The sequence below is a fragment of the Sarcophilus harrisii genome, chromosome 2, assembly GCF_902635505.1.
Source record: "Sarcophilus harrisii chromosome 2, mSarHar1.11, whole genome shotgun sequence".
NCBI classification, from domain to species: Eukaryota; Metazoa; Chordata; class Mammalia; order Dasyuromorphia; family Dasyuridae; genus Sarcophilus; species Sarcophilus harrisii.
The window spans coordinates 161,683,020-161,707,334 of record NC_045427.1 but is presented as its reverse complement, the minus strand read 5'-3'; the positions used below and the strand labels follow the sequence as shown (position 1 = coordinate 161,707,334).

General features: G+C 33.7%; 1 protein-coding gene across 12 annotated transcripts in view; it reads right to left on the bottom strand.

The window, feature by feature from the left end:
• The window catches only part of MKKS (McKusick-Kaufman syndrome), a 32,749-nt gene extending 8,434 nt beyond the window's left edge, over positions 1-24,315 (bottom strand). The window contains exons 1-5 of one of the 12 annotated variants that reach the window (XM_031951093.1): positions 24,208-24,315; positions 23,606-23,855; positions 22,187-22,281; positions 11,477-11,714; positions 4,383-5,811 (exon numbers count right to left, since the gene is read on the bottom strand). In XM_031951093.1, the coding sequence (XP_031806953.1) occupies positions 4,383-5,370 (988 nt within the window). In that variant the 5' untranslated portion in view covers positions 5,371-5,811; positions 11,477-11,714; positions 22,187-22,281; positions 23,606-23,855; positions 24,208-24,315. The other 11 variants (XM_031951099.1, XM_031951097.1, XM_031951094.1 and 8 more) reach the window with 11 other exon arrangements.

Below are 24,315 nucleotides of genomic sequence, written 5' to 3'. Positions count from 1 at the left end.
GGGTTTAATTATGATTTCTATGTGTAGCATTCTCACTTCTATACAATCAGCCCTAATCTTGCTCTTTAACTGTCATTCTGCTTCACTAATTGTGAACTTGACATGCATGCATCATATATATCTTGAATGGAACATGTTCAATTTAGAACTCATTAATTTTTCCTTCAAACCCACCCCTTTTCCCAAACAACTCTATTTCTTTCCAGTGAACTATACTTCTAATCACTCAGTTTGTAATTATTAACTCCTTTCCACCCAATTAGTTGTCAAGTCTTGTTGATTTTACCACAACAGCTCTTCTTTCTCTCTAGTCACATAGATACTCCATTTTAATTCAGATCCCTTCACTTACCTCCTAGAACACTACTGAAACTTCCTAAATGGTCTTCCTGTCTTAAGTTTCTCCTTTTTTCCAACACATCCAACATATATCTGAAAACTTATTTTCCTGAAGCACTAGTATGTTATTATTTCTATTCAATAAACTCTTGTGGTATTGATTTTGACCTTTGGGCCAATGGCATGACTGAATATACAAAGTTAATATAGAAATGACACCTATGTTGGCAAATAATCTTTTACTGTCTCTTAAAATAACATCCAATTTAATTTTTTGGTGTTATTCAATGCTTTCCACATTTGACACTCTTAATCATAGTTAGGCATAGAACTAACCACTTATATTTTCCTGCTTAAAATATTTCAGTTTCCTATTGTCTCTAGTCCCTGTAACATCTACAAACTATTTAGTCTGGCTTTAAGAGGTAGGGTAAAAGGCTAAGAAATGGTTACAAACTTCTTAAAAGCATATTTAAGTCACTTAGCATAAAATGGCTGCATTCTAGTTTATCATCCATGATTCAGTGGAGATCCAGTGGACAATTTTGATTGTAAAAATGCACTTCGGGATTGATGTTTTTCTACCACTCTCAATCATTTTAGAAACTTATGAATGGACAGCAAGATCACATGATAATCTGATGGCATGCCCTACACAAATTCTTGTTAGAACTCTCATCAACCTATACCAAGTAGATGAGACTCTAAAACTAGCATAAGGGGCTACTAAAACAGTTTGCTCATCAGCAGCATCAGGAGCTCTGCCCTAATAACCTGAAAGTTTCATTCAGGGCACTGGGTTAATATGAAGGTCAAATCAAGAGCCCTTTAGACCATCTGGAGGGGTCTATTCTAGGTGCAATTAATCAGTACTCTCTGCTCTGAGGACCATCAAACATGGACTCCCCATCTTTGGAACCAGACAACTCTGCTTTTTTTTTAATGCCTACAGTTCCCCAGAAAAAACATCAGCCTCCTCTATGTTATGGCCTCATCATAATCAAGAGGATACCTATTTACAAAAAGATAAGGATAGTTTTATCTTCTATCATCACTGCTCATAATAGCAGCAATGATTTTTAGATTATACCCTATATGGAACTATGATCTTGCCCAGATATTGGTTATGACAAATAACTAAAATATGATCATTTCTATGTAAATCTAGAAACACTTTCTGGACTATGATCTAAACATATCCCTCTATAATTAACCGGATGTATTTCCACATGTGTTGCTCACCATATAGATGGATTCCTGTTGTTCTCAACACTGGCAGATTCCTACTTTCCCCCAGAAATATGTTAACTCTATTAATTCCAGGTTGTGTACTTTAATTAGCTTACACAGTTACAGGATCCAACTCATCTCAGTTTCTTTGGTGTACTGTATTATGGTCAAGTGTGCAAACTTTTTCTTCAAGCTTCATGGTGGAAACCAAGTTATTTAACACCTATTTAGGAGATTCCACCAACACCCATCAATGAATGTCTATGGTTAACTTCACCCTAATCCACAACTCTCCAGTTGTCTATACCATCATCAATTCATAAAGTCTATACTTGTAATGTGATTTTGGCATTTGAATATAGAATTACTTAAGGAGGTCAGATCCTTCCCACTCTCCATATAATTAACCTTTCTTCTCTTCTAACTATTGGGAATGAAGCTGGACTCTCAGATTTAAACTTAATGGCTAGTCTCTGCCATCCTATCTGATGGGACTATCAATTCCCTACCTTAGCCAATGTCTTTTTTTTTTTTTTGATCTGCAATAGAGCACATTGTCAGAGAATTAGTATAGAACCTGCACAGTGGTATGTTCTTTATGGGCAAGCAGTGTTTTTGCCTCTTTTTTTTATCCCCAGTGCCTGGCATTATAATAAGCACTTAATACATGCTTCTTAATAGTTCCTCATCTACAATCAATCTAGCTCCTTACATCTTTACATTCCTTCCCCATCTCTGCTTCAACAGAAACCCTCTATTCCTTCAAGAGGCTCAAACATTAGTTCTATATTAAGTCTTTCCTGAATCCCTCAAACTAATCACCTTATATTTAAACCTCCTTTTATGTATTTTCTTTGTATTTATTTTTAATTTACTTATATGTTTACTTGTTTTCCTACTAAATGTGGCATGGATTGTTTAATTCTTTTTATTTATATTCCCAACGTCTAGCAGAATGCCTGGTGGTTAACTGGCATAATATATTCTTGTTGCCTGATTCTTTGTTGGAGACAACATAAATATGTAACTTTGTCAAAATTATTCATAAATATAATTCGGAAGAGAGGGTACTAGCAATTGGGAAGGTCATCAATAAGATTCCACATAGGAGGGGACACGAGCTGAGTTTTGAAGGAAACCGGGTATTCTAATAAAAGTAGATTATCACATGGAGAAGATACAGAACATAATGTTGTGAGGAACAGGGAAAAAAAATAAGTTTGACTGGGCCAGTGTGTAAGAGTATGATGTACAAGGCCAGAAAAGTATGTTAGAGCTAAATAGTTGTGTTTTAAATGCTATACTGCAGACTTTTTAACTGATTTTATAGTTAACAAGAGAACAAGAGTATTAAGCAATGGAAGTGACCAAAACTTTAGGAAAATGACTGACAAATGTGTGTAAAGGAATATTGTAATGTAGTAAAGAGATTTGTAGCACAGAGAATAATTAGGTTACTGTCATAGTCTGAAGTGATGAAAGCCTGAATATTGGGGTCCTCAAATTACGGCCCACGGCCAGATGCCACAGCTGAGGATGTTTATCCTTTTCACCCAGGGCTATGAAGTTTCTTTATTTAAAGGCCCACAAAACAAAGTTTTTGTTTTTACTATAGTCCGGCCCTCCAACAGTCTGAAGGACAGTGAACTGGCCCCCTATTTAAAAAGTTTGAGGACCCCTGATTAAGATGAAGACTGTAAGGAAAGAAGGCAATACATATGATGTAGATAGAATCAACTGACTGGCTATATGGGGTGTTACCAGGCTCATTAGTTTTACCTAATCCTATAGGCAACAGAGCCACTAAAGGTTCTTTAATAGGAAGAATGACATGATTAGACTTGAGCTTTAAAATTATACTGGCAGTTGGGTTAAATATAAGAAAGCAAAATATAGCAATAAACCTAGAAAATCTGTGTAACTGTCTAGGTAAGAGATGATAGATGAGGGCCAAGAATGCTGACAAGATGAATGTAAAGAAATAACAGACACAAGGGATGATGTGGATTTGGAATTAATAAGACTTGGCAACTGACTGGATATAGGTGCCAAGGAAAGAAGAGTTAATGATACTGGGGTCACTTCAAAGTATGCTGATATTTTTCACAGAAAGAGATTGTCTGGAGAATGAAAGGGCTTTACAAAGATAACGAATTCCTAAATGGATATTTTAGCCTACCTTTTAGGCATTTGTTCAAGTTATCACCACTTAGGTATTCAATGCAGTGTAGATGTGAAATGGGGAATGAAAAGGGGAGTTTTGAGAAATGTTAAAAAGTCCTACTTTACAAGCTTAGTTCCAACAAAGCTGATACGATCATGCAATAAATTATGAATTATTTTGGACATGTTAGCCTTTTCATTGATCTGTACAACCAGAGTTGGAATAACTACTCTCTATAGGTATACATAAATGCTCTCAAAGTTTGATTACATTTAGGGCAAAATATGAAATGCCATTCAAAAAGCATTAAGTAATATGCAACTGGGACTGTGTCAAATATGTGTGTATACATGCATATACATTTATCTCTATGTATGTGAAATGGGGAGAAGGTAGGAGAGAGAAGGAAGGAAAGATGGCAGAGAGGAAACCTTCTACTTTCTTTCTTCATTATCACTGATTTACTATTCATTTAGTGTCTAGGTTGATGTGAAAAAACTTTTGCTGTAGAACAATGTACTTACTTAATCTACCACAAGGACAATTTCAAAATATGCCAACAGTGGACAATACCCCAAATGGGAAAATCTTAATTTGCTAAAAAATAAATAAATAAATAAATAAAATAAAATTTCTAACTCAGTATTACCTGTCATTTCACCCAGGGGTTCCATCAGAGATATGCCAACTCTGTCTATGGTAATAATGTGATGCTGATGGAGATATTGCTTCAAAGCTGGATGTATAACTTTTTGGCACACCACAACATTTACATGATCATTAATGAGCTGGTTTCCCAAGTTAAGTAGCTGGTCCAAGATTGCATTTTCAAGAGAAACTCCATAACTGATCACTAGTGTTCCTTCTCCAGGGTCAGAAATATCTCCAGACAAAGATATACAAAAAAGTGCCACCTTCAGGGCATCTGAGGGTAATTTTTTGATAGGACACTTTATCAATTGTACTTCTGGCATTTCAATGACTATTCCAGGCAATACAGTAGAATCCATAACTCTTTCATCTTTTAAAGGTATAATTATACTTTTCCCCAAAATAGCATGATCTGTAGCCTTTTCTGGAATTGTAAGCAAAAATGCTTTCAGAATCAAAGTACTGATATGATCAGCTTCTTTTTTGTTGAGTAGGCAAGCAGGCTTGCTTGTTAATATGCTTTGCACCAAACATAGGAGAGTCTTCAAATTGCTAAAATCTACAGAGATTCGGCAGCCACAGATCTCAGAGTTGAGATAGTCAATGCAGAGACTCAAAAGATGCTTACTTATTTTAATGACAGTAGCACTTGACAAGTTTAATCTCTGAAAATGTTCAACCAAATTAAAACAGAGAATGGCTGTGAATAAGCCACAGTCACTAAAACGTGATACGTGATTTTGCACAGAGGTTGTCAAAATCTTTAATATAGGATGGATGACAGAAAGGTTACTGAATAAGGATGATGATGATGATGTGGTACAAACGGAACCTCCAACACCATTGTGTAGCTGCTTCAGTCTACCAGAAGGGCCATAGCAAGAGCTCACAATTTCTCTTAATACAGAGATTGATTTAGTAATAATATCTTTTGTCAGTAGTTCGTAGGTACATAGTGAAGGTTTTTTAGCTTTAACACGAGACATCTTACTTTGGGCTATATATAGGTAGTAAAGATAAGTTTTATTTTCTTAATCATACTTTTTAGACAATGTGTTTCAGGTATTTTAAAGTAATAAAATTAATTCATGAAGGATCTTTCAGAAAATGAAGTACAATTGCCATGCAATTTTAAACAGTTTATACTTTTGAAATTTATCAGATCATGCTGACTGAACACATTAATACTTCCACAGATGCTTTTACTTAATTTCTTTTATATTCTTTTGTCTATATTCAATTTGAGATTTGGCAGAGTGTTTTGCAGCTATCTGTAAAAAATATGTGCTAAAATGGACACCTATAAAAGTTAATCCAGCTACAAGGAGCCAGTTCCTTCTAATCCAGCTGGTTTGTTTCATCTCTTGTTCTGATGCCAAAGAGTAATCCAAGTTTCAAAGACAATTCTTTTGGTAAGAGACTTCCTTCTGTAAGAAACAAAAACAGTTAAGATATCCGAGTCAGACTAAGTGATCTCTGAGGTTTCTTCCCCAACTTAAAAATTCACATATATTTTGCAAATTATAATTTTTAATGTTATTTCTAACAGCCTGTGTCCTCTGAATAAGTTACAAAGAAGTTCAAACTGGTACTTGTAGCAACTTAAGTCTCTAGAAATTCAGATATATAACTTAACCTAGATTTTAAATCCTTGTATTTTTTACATTTTTGAGAATATTTACATTTAAATGATTTTGGAAAGCAAAACAACATGAATTATAAGTGCATAAAGGAAATTAGAATATGGTAAGTGATCTACAAATGCATTTCACCTCAAAATGAAACATGCTATTCACTTGAGATACTTACAGTATTTATGTCTTATATATAGCCATCACAACAGAACAACTTTTGACATCCTTAATTTTATAGCCACTACTAGTTTATACTTACAATAAATGTATATATATGCATATGTGTGTATATATAATGTACATATATACACATTAAAAACCTTTGCATTCTAACAATGCAAGAAAAAATATGAATAAAATCACACTTAATTTAAAGCAGAATTTTCAGAAGAAATTTCAATTGTGATTAGTAATTTTCAGTTTTGAAGTCTTGTCCAAGGAAACATGTTTAAAATCTGGAGTTATTAATAACACACATAAGAATGCCAATGATGTGCTAGGTGGCAGAGAATGAACATAGGCTCTGACTTGATCTTTGATCTCAGTTTCTCTGATCTTTTAAACTTTATAAAATTTCAAATAAATGCACAAGTTGAAACAAAGTACCAATTTTCTTAACTATAGTAGTAAATTATATATTAGGAGGAATGAAATTCCTCTTAAAATAATGCTATGTAACCAGAGTAAGAGTATCTGATAGTACTGGTAAAGCTTAGTACTATGGATATACTTACCATTTTATACCTTCTAGTTATTTTGAGAAATGTATTAACCCTGTGACTCTATAAAGGAAATAGTAAATTGTGTGTAGATGCACTGAAGTCAATGGCAAAAATTTAAGTATAAATTAGAGTGAATATCTGAAAAAAGCTACTATTATATAAGTCACTGGGGCAAAGTAAGTTAAAGGAAGTATATAGTCTTTTCTTGAACTGTTTGTAGGGGCAGCTAGATGGTGCAGTGGATAGAGCACTAGCCCTGAAGTCAGGAGGACCTGAGTTCAAATGTGACTTCAGACACTTAACACTTTCCAGCTGAGTGATCCTGAGCAAGTCACTTAACCCCAATTGCCTCAGCAAAACAAACAAACAAAAAAACTGTTTGTAATCAGAGGAAAAAACCTGTTTACCTAATAGTCAACTACCCCTTCTAAGGAGAAAGATAATTGCACATCTCTATGGCTATGCTTAGGATTGTCATCATTATTTTGGTTTTTGTAAAATCAAAAGAAAATGTTTAGTTGAAATTTTGGTTTTATATTTATGCAATAAATATATCAACAAAATGATGTAATATAAATATCATGATACTACATTTAGAAGCCTTTTTCTATTTCTATCATCAATAAGACCAATACAACAATTATTAAGTTACCAGTATATGCATGATGCTGTAGTCAGTTAGTATAGCAGGAGGCTGTGAAGATGAATACAAAACAATCCTTGTCCTCAAAAAGCTTATAATGCAATGCAAATAAATGGGCATAAGAATAACAAAGAGAGAAAAAGACAAGTGAATAATAACTACAGTGTAAAACAATTAAGACACAAAGTTTTACAAGTATTCAAAGGAAGAAGAAATCATTCCTTATGGTGGAAGCTTTATAATGGAGATTTGAGATGTCAGAAGTTGTATAGAAATGTGGCAAAAGCATTAGTTACAAAATGGTAGAAAAATTTGTCACTGAATGACAGGACTTTTTATTCACTAGACTGTTTTCTGAGCTAAGGGTTAGTAGTGAAAGCTGTGAGACATTCACATGAGGAAAACTGACAATAGAGCCTGTAGGGTGGATTAGGGAACAGGGATGTGGGCAGCACAAAAAGAATGCCATGGCAATAATATAGAAAAAAGAGTAAGGGCAGGCAGCTCCATGCAAATTACAGACCTAATCTAAAGAAAATGAATAATAATAATAATATCTTGAAGTCTTGTTTTAAAGACAGAACAAAATATTAACAGCTACCATTCAATCTCTTGTTCCTTTGTTCTAAAAATAATGCAAGGACAGGGTTTGGAGTGAGGTGACGTTGTCTTTATTTTTCCAATATTCCAACCTTGAATTCCTATCCAACTCTATCCAACTTATTCACTCACACTCTTATGTTGCTGGAGAAATTCATACTAGCTTGCTAATTGGATTTGCTAAAATTATGTTCATCAAGGCATTCACTGAAGGTTTTCTCTGACAGAAACTGAAAATATTACATGCTTCACATTTCCTACAATATTTCAAAAGAATAAGAGACTATACACTACTTATTTCCCTCTAGTCCTCTATTCTACACTTTAAAAATTATTCTTTACTGTCCCTTTGTTTCAGTTTCTGATGAGGACGTGTCCATTCTTATCAAGGCAAACTCACACTTTTTCCTCTTAGAACCTTCTGTTTCTATGAATATTATCACCTCCTTATTCCCTTCTCTCCTACCTTCAACCTCTCCTTATCCTGTGGTTTCATTCCTAGTGCCTATAAACACACTAATTTCTTCCCTATTCATAGAAAACCTTCACTTGACTTTGCTAAGCTGTTAAGCTAGTTTAGCATTTTAAGCGGGTTCTTTTTTCACAGCCAAACTTTTAGAGAAGTTTTTCCATTTTCTTACCTCTCATTTTTTTCAATCACTTGTAATTTGGCTTCTAACCCTACTCCATGAATAAAGCTGCTTTTTCTAAAAGTTAATAACAATCTCAACTACTAAAAGTCAATAGTCTTTTTTTTTATCTACCTGATGACTTTGCAGTTTTTCCAATTTGACCACCTCTTTGTCCTGCCCACTCTTCTCCTTCCACTTCTATTTCATAGCTTTCCCTTGGTTTGCTTTTTCTTTTATCATTTCTTCTCATCAGCCAAGTTATTATCCTTTTCCCTTAAGGTTTTGAAGTGGGCTTTCTTCTCTTCTCTCTCTACTTCATCACTTTTGGTTAATTCAGCAGTTCTCTGGGATTCAGTTATCATTTAAGATCAGATAATTCTAACTTTATATATCTATTTCTAATCTCCTGAATTTCAGTCCTGAAATTTGAGATTTCCATCTGATTTTACTGTTGGCATCTCAAATCCAACATGAAATCACTGTTTCCCTCAAAACAAAAAATTTATAAAAACTTCTGAGGGCACTGCCATTCTTTCAGGCACCACTGTTTGCCAACTTGAACTTATTCTTGACTTTTCCTTTTTCTCATCCTCCATATCCAACCATTTGCTAAATTTTATTGATTTTCTTCCACAATATCACTCTCCTCTATCATTTTATGGGTATGCTGCATCCCTATGATAGAGGCACTGCTTGAGGGTAGAGTCTGTTTTCATATCTCTTATTTCTATTGCTTAACATATGGCATATGGCAAATGTTTGGGGTATACTTGCTGAAATGAATATAACAATTAGGAAAACTAACTTTTATACAGTAGTTTATGGTATCACAGAACATTTTCCCCATAACAACTCTGCGAAATGGACAGTGGGCAAGTATTACCATCCCTGTTATATAAAGACATATGAAACTATCTTTTGAGCAGCTAGATGGCACATTAGATAGATAGCATGTGTGGTCTACAGTCAGGAAGATTCATTCAGCTGTGCGACTCTGGGCAAGTCACTTTACTCTGTTTACCTCAGTTTCCTCATCCGTAACATGAGCTAGAGAAGAAAATGGCAAACCACTTCAACATCTTTGCCAAGAAAGGCCCAAATGGGATCTTGACTGCAAAACAATTTTTGATTATAAACATGCTATATTACGCTTCTCTCAACGTAACACAAAATCTCTTGGTATTATTCTACCCACTTTTAATTCAGAAAGGTGGCTCCCAGTATATTTAGGGACACACTTGGAAATTTTAGTTGCCCAAATAATAATTAAAAATCCAAAGAATTTCTCTTTTGATCTCCAATCTCTATTTCAAACTAACATTTAAATGACTGCTTCACAGACATCTTAAATTCAACATGTTCAAAACTGGACTCATCTTTTCCTTAAGTACTTGCTTCTTCTGAATATTCCTATTCCTGTGGAGAGTAACACCAACTTCCCAGTCAGCTGAGCTCAGAACAATGATAACAGACTTCACTTTTCATTTTCTCTTATCCTCCACCTCCAACCTCTTGCTAATTCCCGTACATTCTACTTTGGAAATCTCCTGTAAACAACCTTCTCTCCTTTGAAACTGCCATCACCCTGAGGTAAGCCCTCCTTACTTCATGAGCTGACAACTTCAATATTTGCTACTGACCCACATGCTACAATTTTCTCCCATTGCAGTCCATCCTCTGTACTCAACTATCAAAATGATCTTAAAGCACATGTCTGTCCATATTATACCCCTATTGAATAAAGTTTAGTGGCTCCTATAAACCTTGCAGGATCAAATAAAAAATCCTCTCTTGAGCTTTCCTTTTATAATCTGGGCACCTTCTCATCCTTTCCTGTGTTCTTATATATTTACTCCCTTCCACAGACTCTGTGATCTACTGACATCTTTGTTGTTCATCAGACAAGGCAACGCATTTTCATCCATTGCCCCTCATGCCTGGAATTTTCTTCCTCTTCATTTTTGTCTAGTGGCTTTCTTCAAGTCTCAGTTATTTGTGTGTAGTCTCCACCTTACAGTGTAAGCATCTTGAGAGCAGGGACTATCTGTTTATGTGAGGGAAAGGGATGGGAGAAGAGGGGGAGTTATATTTCCATTGCTTAGCATAATGCCTAGCATTTTGTCATTTTTCATTCTTGTCCAATTCTCTGCAACCCCATTTTGGGATAATCTTGGCAGAGGTACTAAGGTGACTTGATATTTCCTTCTTCAACTTGTTTTAAAAAGGGGAAAACTGAGGCAAAGGGGGTAAAAAGTGACTTGTCATTGTCACAAAGCTAATAAATGTCCAAGGCAAGATTTTAACTCTTCCTGACTTTAGGTCTGGCACTCTATGCATATATATATATATATATATATATATATATATATATATATATATATATATATATGTATTATATATATGCATGTATACCACCTAGCTGCCCTGCCTGTCATATAATAGATGCCTAATAAATTATTGACTTGATTTAAATCTCTCTGAAATTATGCTATGTAGTACTCACTTGTAATTCTTATCCAATCTGCCTTTATGGCATTACTTTTCAAAAAGTTCTAATGAATAACAAAATTATTAAAGGGATAGTAGCCTATGTGGTCTGGTTGACTTTGCAAAAATAAGAGTGAAGATCTTAAAAAAAGAAACTGCAGCTATGCCTGACTCACTATACTACTGAAACCTAACACTACATTTTCAGATATACACAGATGAGACAGTTACCTTCTGTAAACACACAAAAATTATATAAAAATCTGCCAGTATTTCAATTAAAAACAGATGATTTGCCCAAATTTTTTCTGTATACATTCTCTTTTCTCTTCATTAGTACATATTTGTTTAGTTGCTATAGCTAAACCACTTACCTAAGCATTGCATGACTGCTATTTGACTTGGTTTTGGTTCTTCTGAGTAATCATATGTGTCACAATTCCAGATTCTGGAATACTGTCCTCGTTAGCATTAGGAGTTTGGAAAATTGGATTGTTCTTAATACTCTTCCACCCTATGTGAATCAGTCCGATAGAAGGTATCATAACAAGAAGAACTTTGTAGTCTCTCCAAAAGGTCTTAAGACTCATAGCAACTTTGGCAACAATGTACCTATATAAAAAGTTAATTATTTTAAATAACATCCTCCCCAAATTGCTTTTGTAAACTACAAAATGAAATAGCACTGCTCAAAACAGTAAAATCTGAATGTCAAGCATCTTTAATTACTGTGTATCACACCATTAATTAACAAAAAGAAATGTATAGGCAGAAAGCAGAGGCAGGAAGCTTGGCAAACTCATAAAGTAATAATTGAAAATAAGTTCTGTTCAGCTTTCATTAAAGAACATTAATTATTATACCTGCTAGGAAAATTATAATATCAACATTAGGAAACAGATTTAGATAAAGAACTCTATTTATATGACTATAACTTTTTGAGTAATATTGAAGTTGGATCGTTTTATGACTTAAGTCTTTAACAAAAATAATCTGGCTACTAAAATTGACTAGGCATTTATTATTTGGGCTCTGAACTAAAGAAAGCAGAATACTTAAGAGGCAATCCAGAAGTTAGCAATGACAAAGCCTAAAGATTTAGGGGCAGGGGGAGGGGGAAACCCATAAAGGCCAAAGGAATCAGGGAAATAATTAGCCCAAAGAAAAAGTTGAACTACTGTTTCCACTGAGATCAATGCAACAAGACATAGGCTTGAACTTTGAGCAGAACTGTTTAATTTTTTAAAATAATTTTACATTATAAAGACAGACATATCATTCAAGGATATTGTAGAATATTGTGCATATGAGGCACTCAAATTTTTTATTCATTAATTCACTCAAATTTAAGACAGGATTTTTTAAAATAATAAAAGATGATTAGGTACATTTAGGCGTCATCCTGTCCTATAACAACAAGAATAGTTTAGATAAGCAGTTCTCAAATGTTGTGGTCTTAGAATTGGTCTTAAGGCCCTTGTACAGTTTTGAAAATTACTGAGGAATTTCCAAAGAGCCTCTCTTTCTGTGGCTTGTTTTATCAATAGTTAAAAATGAAAATGTCTTTAGTACTAATTAAATAGTTGTGACTTTGCAGACACTTTGAAAGGGTCTCAGTGTCCTCCTTAGACAATATTGAGAATCACTGGTCTTGATGATCTTTAAAGATTTGTCTTTGCATTTCTGTTAAAAAAAAAAAAAAGTTTTGTTCAGATTCTGAAAATTCTAAAGTAGTAGATGAGCAGCAATCTACCTCAAGCTTTATTTTAACTAATATTCACTATTAAATAAAAAAAAAGGCCAATGTAAAAAAAACAAAACAAAACAAAACTGAAGTTTTGGTTCAAATTATAAATTGAGTGTTTCTACATAAGAAAAAAATCTTTTGTTGGCATTATTGTTAGAAAAGATTAGAGATTACCAAGTTGTCTCTTTTCTTCTAAAGTTTAATTGTATTAGCAGTGTCCCTAGTAGTTTTTAATCATTTCCTATTTCTTCTGCCAACACTTATACTAGAGATGTGCTTAAGATTTTAGCAAATATTTAAATATTATTTGTGAGGATTCAATACCATCTTCTATAAGGTCCAAATTCCACTCTTGCAATTACGGTTGCAAAATTTAACTAGTTAGCCAAATTTTCCTGTCCTAAAGTTCCAATGGTATCTAATATGCTTTGTGCATTATCTTTTACCAATTCTTTGTTTTACACCAACTGATAGTTTCTAGTTTCACCAGTGAGATAAGCTAGAGACTATATTCATTTTACTCTAACATATCAACTATGAGAGTAATAATACTGCAGGTAGAGTAAGAGATGTACTCTGTATTAGCTAAGTAAATGGAGAGTTGAGGTTATGGATAACTTAAAGGCAAGTATTCCATATAGATTCTTGTATTTTCTAAATAACTGTAGCACTTTTGTCTATAAAAGATTCAATAATGCTAATGATTACCACCGTTCCTTATGTCCAACTTCAATACTTTAAGCAACACTATCAACTATCTAATATACTATGTATCTTCAACTCATCTAAATCTAGGCAAGTAATAAATAGCATGTTTCAAGTAGTAACCTAACTTTTAAAATTCGGTCTTTTTTTCCATTCAACTTTTCCAACCTGCTCTACTTTAGTATCTGTCATCTTCTGCTTGGAAAACATCAGAGTTCTCTTGAAGGAAAACTTGAAAAAAAAAGAAAATTATGTTTATTTCTGAAATTACTATTTTGTAGTTAATTAAAAATTTTTTTTAAAAGAGAAAGTATTTTGGAAAAAGTTAAAATTCATTCTGGAATAGTAATATTTAAAATAACATAACATGCAATAGATCTACATGGCAATTTCTTAACTGAGAAGCACTTTATATAAAATAAATGGAATTGAAATTGGAATTACAATTCTCCTCTTGGAGAACAAATGAAGAAGCTGTCTAAGAATTCTTAATAATACAATTTTCCATTACTTTATTTTGAAGTACCATGATTCAGGGAAGTGCTTCTGTTCACTATTTGCCAAGTACCAGTGAAGTATAAAATTTACTATTTAATAAAGTATGTATTTTATTTTGATGATTATTTTAATATTTATTCAACAACATATATTCCAATCATCTTTGACTTACTACCTCTTAAACAGTTGGGATGAGAGAACAGATAATTACTTTCTAAATATCTCTAATGTCCTCTGTAAGCTTTGGATGACAGCTGAATCTATTTTCATGGTATTTTATATTTTCAAAGGCAATCTATACATATCTCATTTAATCTTCATAACAATCCTATGGATTTTACTCAGAGTTAAGAGAAATATAATAATCTTTATTCTAACCAATAAAGTAGAAACAAATTGCCATTTTTGTTAAGAAGTACTCATTTTTTGACCAGCAGGATAATTTCAGAAAGGCCTGGAGAAACTTACAGAAACCAATGCTGAGTGAAATGAGGAGGACCAGGACATCATTATATACTTCAACAACAATACTAGATGATGACCAGTTCTGATGGACTTGGCCTTCAGCAATGAGATGAATCAAATCAATTCTAATGGAGCAGTAATGAACTGGACCAGCTACACCCAGCAAAACAACTCTGGGAGATGACTAAGAATCATTACATTGAATTCCCAATCCCTATATTTTTGCCCGCCTGCATTTTTTTATTTCCTTCACAGGCTAATTGTACAATATTTCAGAGTTTGATTTTTTTTTTTTTTTGTACAGCAAAATAACGGTTTGGACATGTATACTTATTTTATATCCAATTTATACTTTAATATATTTAACATGTATTGGTCATCCTGCCATCTAAGAGAAGGGGTGGGGGAAGGAGGGGAAAAATTGGAACAAAAGATTGGCAATTGTCAATGCTATAAAATTACCCATGCATATAACTTGTAAATAAAAAGCTATTAAAAATTAAAAAAAAAAAAAAAAGAAAATTAAAAAATTAAAAAAAAAAAAAGTACTTATTTTTTAAAACCTATTGATATTTGGGGCAGCTAGGTGATGCAGTGGATAGAGCACCAGCCCTGAAGTCAGAGGACCTGAGTTCAATTCTGGTCTCAGACAGGTAACACCTCCTAGCTGTGTGTCCTGGGCACACTGGGCAAGTCACTTAACCCAAATTGCCTTAGCCAAAAAAAAAAAAAAAAAAAAAAAAAAAAAAAACCCAAAATAGAATAAAACTACTGATATTTCATTACTTAACTTTTAATACATGTTTTCACATGTATTTCATATTTTAATCGGAAAAGACAAAGAAATGACATACCCATTTTCCTAGAAAATTTATAAAAGGCTCAAAAAAGTGTTATACAGGGTATTCTAATTCAGATCAGAAACATAGCAAATTATGATTACAGAATTTGCTGGAGGCATTGAGAGATTACAAATAAATCATCAGGTCTGCCTGAATTAAAGTTGGCCAAATTGTCTCTTACTTTGTATTCAAAATAATTTATTAATTTCATTTAATCTTCAGAATAACTGGGTGAATACTTCCTACTTATTATTACCTTATTCCTCTCTGACCCATATCAATTGTTACTTCATTTTTGCAGAATTTGGGTTTGGTCTGTATTCAGGAAAATACTGTCAATCAGTTGACAGTTGAACTGTAATTAGAACCTTAGTTCTCCAGCTTTTAAAAAGGTAAGGTTTTTCCCATTATACTTATCTAGAGTCAAAAGACTGAATACTGTTTCTCACTGGTGTACCCTAATTTATAACAGAGATCAAAGAAAGGGAAAAAAAGGACCCATTTGTATAAATATTTTGATATTTATAGCAGCTCTTTCTGTGCTGGCAGAAAACTGGAAATTAAGGAAATGATCATCAATTCAGTTGTGAAAGACTTAGCTAGGATGAAGACAATGATCCAAGAGAATTCCAAAGGACCCATGATTAAAAAAAAATGCTTCCTATTTTCAAAGAAAACTAATGAATACTTACTGTAGATTGAAGAATACTTTTTTACCTTATTTTTCTTGTTTTTTCTTAATGTGTATTTTCTTTTGCAACATGACTAATAAGGAAATGCTTTGTATGACTTCACACAGAAAACCACTAATTTTTTGCTTGCCTTTTCAAAGGGTGAAGAAGGGGGCAGGAAGGAGAAGGGAAATTAGAACTCAAAATTTTTTCAACTTACTTTTTCCTATGTATTTTGGAAATATTTAATGCAATAAATAAAAAAGATATTTAAAAAAGAATTTTTAGTTATAAAAATGCTCAGGCAGATGATAAAAGAACACTCAGATCATGGCCTTCACTGGAAACTATAGACAAAAGCTTAACAAAATCAGGGACTGACATCTGACATGAGCTCCCCTTTTCACCTGATCTTCTTTTATCTCTGACAAATAAGGGATTAGCTAATGGTGATCTACAAATGAGTCCCATTATTTTTAAGCCAAAGTCAGTAGGTCTATTTAATTTATGGTTTACCAGTAGTTCCATCACCTCAAATCCTGTGTTTTTGGTCTTGCTGATACTTGGTTAAGTAATATACCTGAACTAATTTTAATTTTCTCTAGCCTGTTTGACTTCACTCAGTCTGTTATTTTTTTCTCATTTCAATTACTTGATTCCAGCTTTTAGAGTTCTTACTTTTTTTTAATGTGATGTCTATTAGAAGGAAACATTACAAAGGGGCACATAGATCACAATTACTAAAAAACAACCATGACTATGGAAATTCCTTTTTTCCATCTATATTTATTTCCTAGATTACTTCTTTTTCCAATCATCACCTGTGGCTGTGACTTCTAAATGAAGCAGCTTAATCTACTATATTTGGAATAATGTGAAGACTACTTGAGGACTCAAGCAAATACTAGTAAAAAAGTTTTTAATTGCTATGAAATTACTTCAAGTGCAATTTTATAAAATAGTCATAGTACACCAAGGCCAAAACTGTCTCTTTACTTAATAAGATATATCAAGGCATTTAAAATCAACTTAGAAGATTTTGGGTTAAAATGGAAGACGACTAGACATTTTCTCTAATTCACAAGGCCTCTCAAACCTCTGGAAAATATAAATTATAAACATATATGGCCATAAAAATGAACATATACGTATATACCTAGCATACATACACATATATTTCCCCCCAGGATATACATGCATTTTTATGTTATGTGTGTATATATACCTACATATATTTAAATCAGGTTTTTTCTGTTCTGGTTCTCTTTAATGCTATTTTTATTTGTTCTGCAAATATACATATACACATAAAATGTGATAATTATGTTACTTCCACCATAGACTTTTCAGTAAAAAGGCTTCTCTTGAATCCCTAAACTGTAACACATTTACTCAGAACCCTATTTTCTACCAAATCTCGCATTCTAACAGTGCTGTACAACAGGATCCTCCCAGACTTATGTTCTGACAGATAACCTCTTACCTCCTACGCTCACTTCAGTACCTCACTCCATCATTCTGAAGTAACAAATAACAGACCTCAAATTTCTCCCCCAAGCTCTCAGCCTCTGCCTGATATCTCTCTCATGAGGTAGAGGAAAACAGGAAGTTTTCTTTGCCAAAGACAGCACTTCTGATGCAGGGCAGAATGGCAGAGTGTATTTGAGGGGGAAAGCTGTTCAACAGGCCTGATGGAAAGAATCAAACTAAGGTCAAATCTGCTCTTTCAGAAGCCATTTGGGATAGAGACTGAGACTTAAGAAAAGTGAATTCCCAAACACATGATGCATCTTGAACAATTTTGAGGTCCAGGCCTTAGGGGAGCTATCATTTAAAAAAAAGACAGAAAGTGAGCAATAAGGGAATTCATAGGGGAAAAAAAAGACAAATTATGGAAGCTCTAAGAAGAAAGAAAAGCTCATTAAAAATTTTGAGCACAAGAAAATAAACAGAGGACATAATAGAAGGGAAGATGTTTTCCAGATCATCTAAAACGAAGACAGATACTTCTGAACAAATATTACAAGACAAAAGAAAAATTAATCAGTACTTGATGAAGTAGAGGATCATGTGAATTCTAAAAAGATCACAGAACCACAGCAGGATGCTTCCAAATGCTTCAAAGGCAGAAATAGAATACATGAAAACAGAATGCATGAACATGAACAGCAGACTAGAAACACTTGAATTCAAGGCAAATTTCACAAAGAAACAAGGAACTAGAAATGTAGGTCAATCTGGAATAAGAGAAGTAAAAAACAATAATGTTAATTCATATTTTTTTTTTTAACAAGCAAAAGATAGTCATCTTATCCCCTCCAGATAGGTAATTTATTTTTTCACATGTAAATTAACTTTTTAAATATACATATCTTTATGAATCATGTTGGGAGAGAAAAATCAAAACAAAAGGAAGAACCCATGACAGAAGGAAAAAAAAAAAGGCAGAAAAAAATTAACATATATTGATTTACATTCAATCTCTTTTTTTTCCTAGATACAGATGGCATTTTTCTATGCAAAGTTTATTGGGATTGCCTAGGACCACTGAATTGCTAAAATGATCCAAGAGTTTCATAATTAACAATGGCACAATCTTGCTGTTACCGTGTACAATATATTCCTGATTCTGCTTGTTTCACTCAGCATCAGTTCCTGTAAAATTTTCCAGACCTTTCTAAAATCAGCTTGTTCATTTTTTTACAGAACATTTTTTACAGAAATATTACAGTAATATTTTATTACATTCATATATCACAATTTATTCAGTCATTCCCCAATTGATAAGCATCTACTCATTTTTCAATTCTTTACCACTACTATAAGAGCTACTATAAACATGGGCTCTTTCCCCCCCATTTTATGATTTCCTTGGGATAGACCGAGTAATGGCACTAAAACATTGTAATCTCATAGGCAAGATATGCAGAGCAACTTACGGACTATAGATCTCCCAGAACACAAGTCAAAACACTTGAACAAGATAATGCAATAAATAATACAAGAATAATGACCAGGTAGATAGAAAGAATCAATAGATCACACCTCCAGGAAACAAATCAAAAAAGCCTAAGCAGAAAAATCCTAAAGACTAAGTGGTTAAATTTAGCAATTCCAATGCCAAACAAATTCTTCAACTGACCAGGAACAAGAACTTTAAATGTAAAAGAAAAAATAACTGAATAGCACAAGACTTTTTTTTTTTTAAATTAGGGGTAGTGCAAGTGATGCAGTAGATATAGTACTGGGCCTGGAATCCAGAACATTAGCTGAATTCAGATATTTCTTCAGACACTTAATAGTTATTTGATCAATAGTTATTTGATCCTAAGCAAGTTATTTTACCCTGCTTGCCTTAAGTTTCTTCATCTATAAAGTGAGCTGGAGATGGAAATGGCAAACCACTTCAATATCTTTTCCAAATAAACCCCAAATGGGGTCATGAGACTCAACTGAATTCTGTCCCTTCAGAAAATGTACAAAGGGATGGAATAATGAATTCCAAGGAGCAAAATGCGCTAAAAATATAGCACACCTCATAATAACATCAACTAAGACATTCCAGCTGGCCTTTCCCATAGTTCATCTACAGAGAATGGAAAGTATTTTCAGAATCTAGAGTTTATGGGGTTTCTTATCTGCTATACTTAAGCTGATGTCCAACTGTTCTCCATTGCTCCCCCCCAAAATTGTAAGGTACCTATCTTTATCCCTGCTTACACTTTAATAGGTATTTTGATTAAGATATTCTCTAGCTCTTGTACTTAAGATGCTTTAATTGAGAACAGACCAATTTTTAAAATGTTAACTGATTCTTTTTTTAAATTGGAATGCCAGGTTTCAGTTATTTGCAATCTTAAGTTTTTCTGAATTTTATTTTTTGACATTCTTTTTGATCACAAATTTTTTTTTAACAGTAGTTGAGAAGGAATATTTTTTGTTTGTAAACCAAAATAAGAGTTATCTTTGTTTCTGTAAACTAATTTCATCTTTGCAAATTAGTTTACTAGCTTACAAACAGCTGAATGTGAAGATGTCCACTACTCAGTCAAATCCTACCAATCATCTCTACTACATACTATTCTTGGCAATCTTCATTATTGTTACACAGCCACTCTTCAGTCTTTCAATAGTAGAGCTAAGCCAAGTGTTTGTTCTTACTGGACATAAAGAGATGGAATTACAAATCACATTACAAGTATTCAGAATATTTTTTAAAATTACTTTTGCAAAGGTAGCATGCAAATAAAAAGAATAATGGATTTGAAATCTGAGTCACTTATTCAAGTCTCTCTTCAACAATGACCACTTCTGTGACTTTAGTCAAGTCACATTCTCTCTGAATCTTATAAAATACGTAATCTAGAATAGATGACCTCCATGATCTCTAAAACTCTAAATCTGTGATCTTCCAATCCTATTTTCCTTTGTAGTACCAATAGATAATCAACGATGAAATTATATTTATAAATTTAAAAATTATCAACTAGTGAAAAAAAAAAAATCCCAGTTCTGCAAATGTACTAATTTGTTATTGAGATTTTTTTCCTCATTAAACAATTTCCATCTCTACTTCATTTTACAGCTCCATTATTGAAAGTCATGTTCCTCTTCCTTTTTTAGAATCATTTAAGAGTGGCTGATGTGTCTTGAAATAAATGGAGGTTGAGGAAAGGTGTAAGATTATGGAACAACAAACATTATGCATGCACACACACATGTATATAAAAATAAAATCTGCTCCAGAAAGGAGACAGCTGAAGGTGTCTTAAAAGGTAATATTGATTTAGATCAAAAATCCTGGTTACCATGATAAGCATTTGATAAAGTTTGCTGGTTGATTGGCCTAGTGCAGTTCTTTACCTGAGGTCTGTGATTTTGAATGGAACAAAAAAAAAAAAAAAAAAATTAACTTTTATTTCAACATAACTGGTTTTTGGTTTTTTATTTTTTGAAACCTTAGGTATTTTGTTTTATGCATTTTAAAACATTTTTCTTAAAAGGAGTACATAGACCACTGCTAATGCCAAAGGTGGCCAGGACTTTTTTAAGTCTAGGAACTAATTCTGTGGAGTGAATTCAAGCTAGAGAAGATACTAAAGGACCTATTCAATTCAATATGACCTAAATTAATCTCTATTCTAGAAGCCCTCTAAACTTTTAGGGAACTCAAGACTTACACTATGGCAGGACCTGGGATTTTTATCACAGCCGCAAAATATTTTCACGATTATGATGCTCAAGCTGCGTTTTAACAACCTGTTACATAACCCTTCCAATTCATTCCATATTGAAGTAGATTCCAAAACTGACTTGGGCCTATTTTTTAGAGAACGGATATTGAGTATTACTTGTCACTGTGAAATATCAGCTAGAGAAAAAGTGTTAATTAGTTAACAGAAGTTACATGGGACTAAATGAGGCAGTTTCTAAGTAATTGTAACTAACCTTATATGATGACGGAGGTTTACAATACACTTTACATGTGCTCTCTCGTTTGGTCTTTACAACTCTTACAAAGTAGGTTTTTATTATTATCTCTATTTTGTGCGTTAGGGCACTGAAGCTGAGAGAAAGAAGGTGATTTATTGAGATTGACATAGCTAGTTGTCTGAAGCAGGTTGACTTCTTCCTGTCTCCAAATTCAGCACTCTACTACACTACCTAGCTTGCCAAAGTTGAAATCAATTCCTCACCTCTTAAAATTTTCAATAAATTAATGATGTTGGGAAAATCTTACACATGGTCTCCCTTCCTACCAAAAGTATACAGTTTATACACCAGAGCTTCACAACATGCCTCAATTATAGTATACATTTTATTTAAAATGGGGTTTCCCTTAGACACCATTATCAAGTATGAGGACAAAATTCAAAAACTCTGTTTCCAGTACATTGGACAGATGGCTATATATGGGTGTATGAGGTTACAAACCACAGCTTAAGAAGCTGAGATATACAAAACTGTGTATTATTTTTGTTTTGAGATTTTCAAAACAATCTAAGATATTATTTATAATCTTAAAGTAAATGGTAGGAATTGTTGCTGTGACTAAAAGAACACTGTATAAGTTATTTAAGTCCCTTATGTAAGACAGGGAATTCCAACATTTGAAGAATAAAAGATTAATGGGTACATGTCTTCTTAGTCACATACCTTATTTACAGTAGATGTCTGGTTCACTGAATTTCAAGTTGGATATGTCAAGATGAAAGAATAAGATATCTATAATCTTCAGTCAAAAAAGATTCCTGAAAGAAGGCAACAAAGAAAGAATGTATTTTATATATTATTGTTTTCATAATAAAGCAGTTATTTGAAGCTTGAGCTTGGGTAATGATTAATTTAATGTCAGAATCCTTCTATGAAAAAATAAAAGCAGCTCTGAATATTTCCAAATTATGTCCACTCATAACAAATATAAATGTAATACTATGAATATACTTGGAGCTTTCCTTTTTGACAGGTCTTTTATACTGTCCACCAAAACTAATCTGAACTGTTAGCATTCAATATTCCCAAGATTTGATTATACCTTCTCCTCCTTCCCCGTCAAAAAAAAGGTACCTATCACTGCTCTGGGTCTCAAGTTTCTTTATCTGTAAATCAAGGGGATTAAACTCAAGTGAAGAGCCCTTCAAGTTCTAATACTGTATAATTATGAAAACATTTGTCTTTATAAAATGGCTGTCATTTCTTGGTATTTTGATTAAATATGAATGAAAAAAAAATTAAATAGACCTGTTTGTGTGGATTGTATTTAGTGGGTTGACCAATTTCCAATAATTCTGCAATGCATTTGAAAATGCAGGGAAAAAAACTTTTACCCAAATGTTTTGATTCAAAACTAAAAGTACTGATTTTCAAATTAAGGTTTCTCCTATTTCATTCTCTTCTTCACACTCCAGTCATAACATGTGTTTTGGAGTCTACAACACAATTAGCAGCTGCAATAGCTTTTTCTGGGATCCTTAAAAACAAGACACAATCTGAAAAATAAATTCTTTAGTAACTGCATTCTGGGTCTCAATTTTGTGGCCTCTGAATATATCTCTCACTACTGTGAAATTATATTACTTCAAGATTCTTACAAATTAAGTTGTTCTCATTTTGATTCTCCTGGTTTACAATCAATCTAGTTAAACAGCTTCAAAAGATGCAAAATGGTTTAAGAAAAATTAGCCATATAGGTTGTACAAACAGTCCTACTAAGAATGATCCATTTTAAAGAAAGGAAAAACAAAAATATCATCCTCCTTGGCCTCACAAATAGTTAACTACAATGTAAATTCCTAGAGTAGGGTTAGTTCAAATATATAGTTTGCTCTCCTAAACATGATGTCTTTATAAAGCAAAATGGCTGTATATAGAGAATGAAAATTAACTGCAACTACAGAGTTCACTATGTTTTATTTATGTTTTTTTGAGAGGGAGGGGAAAATCTCTGAATTTTCTACATGACTCCGTGCAAGGGAGCACAATAAATGTGTTGTATAAATGAAAAAAAAAAAACAAAACAAAACTCTTGTTACTTTCCCTTCAGTCTTTTATATTTAAAATAAAAATTTTGCGGACCGAGAGTTCCTTGCAGAACTGATCCGGAGAATCTGTGGCAGACACAGGAATGCGGGGTCCAATTCATGTTCTGACACACAGCTCAACCATTTTTATGTACAGCTTCAAGTTCTGGGTACGAGAGGAGCACTTCCAAACTAGTAAGCTGGCAGTACCGGGAGGCCAAAAAGACCCGAGTTCAAATTCCGCTTCTAATACTTTCCGTGTGACCTCAGGCAAATCATTTAACCTTGGAACTTAACGTTTCCTCCTAGATAGAAAACAGCTGTTATTAAAAGCTTTCAGAACTTCCTTAAATGTTTATTAACTCCCAAAGCAAACAGTACAGCGCCAGCTGCAGCGTGTACCCATCTCGGCGGCCTAGGTCACGTAAAAGACACACAAGGAAGGTTCGCCCTAGTTGGGGACATTGTCGGGCCTTCCCGGGAGTGCGCTGCTCCGCCCCTCCCCCTCCCGGCATCCTTCAGTCTCCGCCAGGAACTGGGAGCCAGTTGCCGAGGAATCCCCGGAGGCAGCCTTAATCCCTGCACAAAGATACTTCTCTGGCCAGCTCCAGGACCCGTCTCCGTGCTTTTTTCTCTCTTTCGCTCTCCCTCTCTCACCTGCCCACCCGCCGCTCCGCCTCCGGAGGCTGCTACCCCGACACGCCGCCAAGAAGGAAGCCCGCCTTCCAACGTCCGCCCAGGTGAGAGACGACAACGACTGAGCAT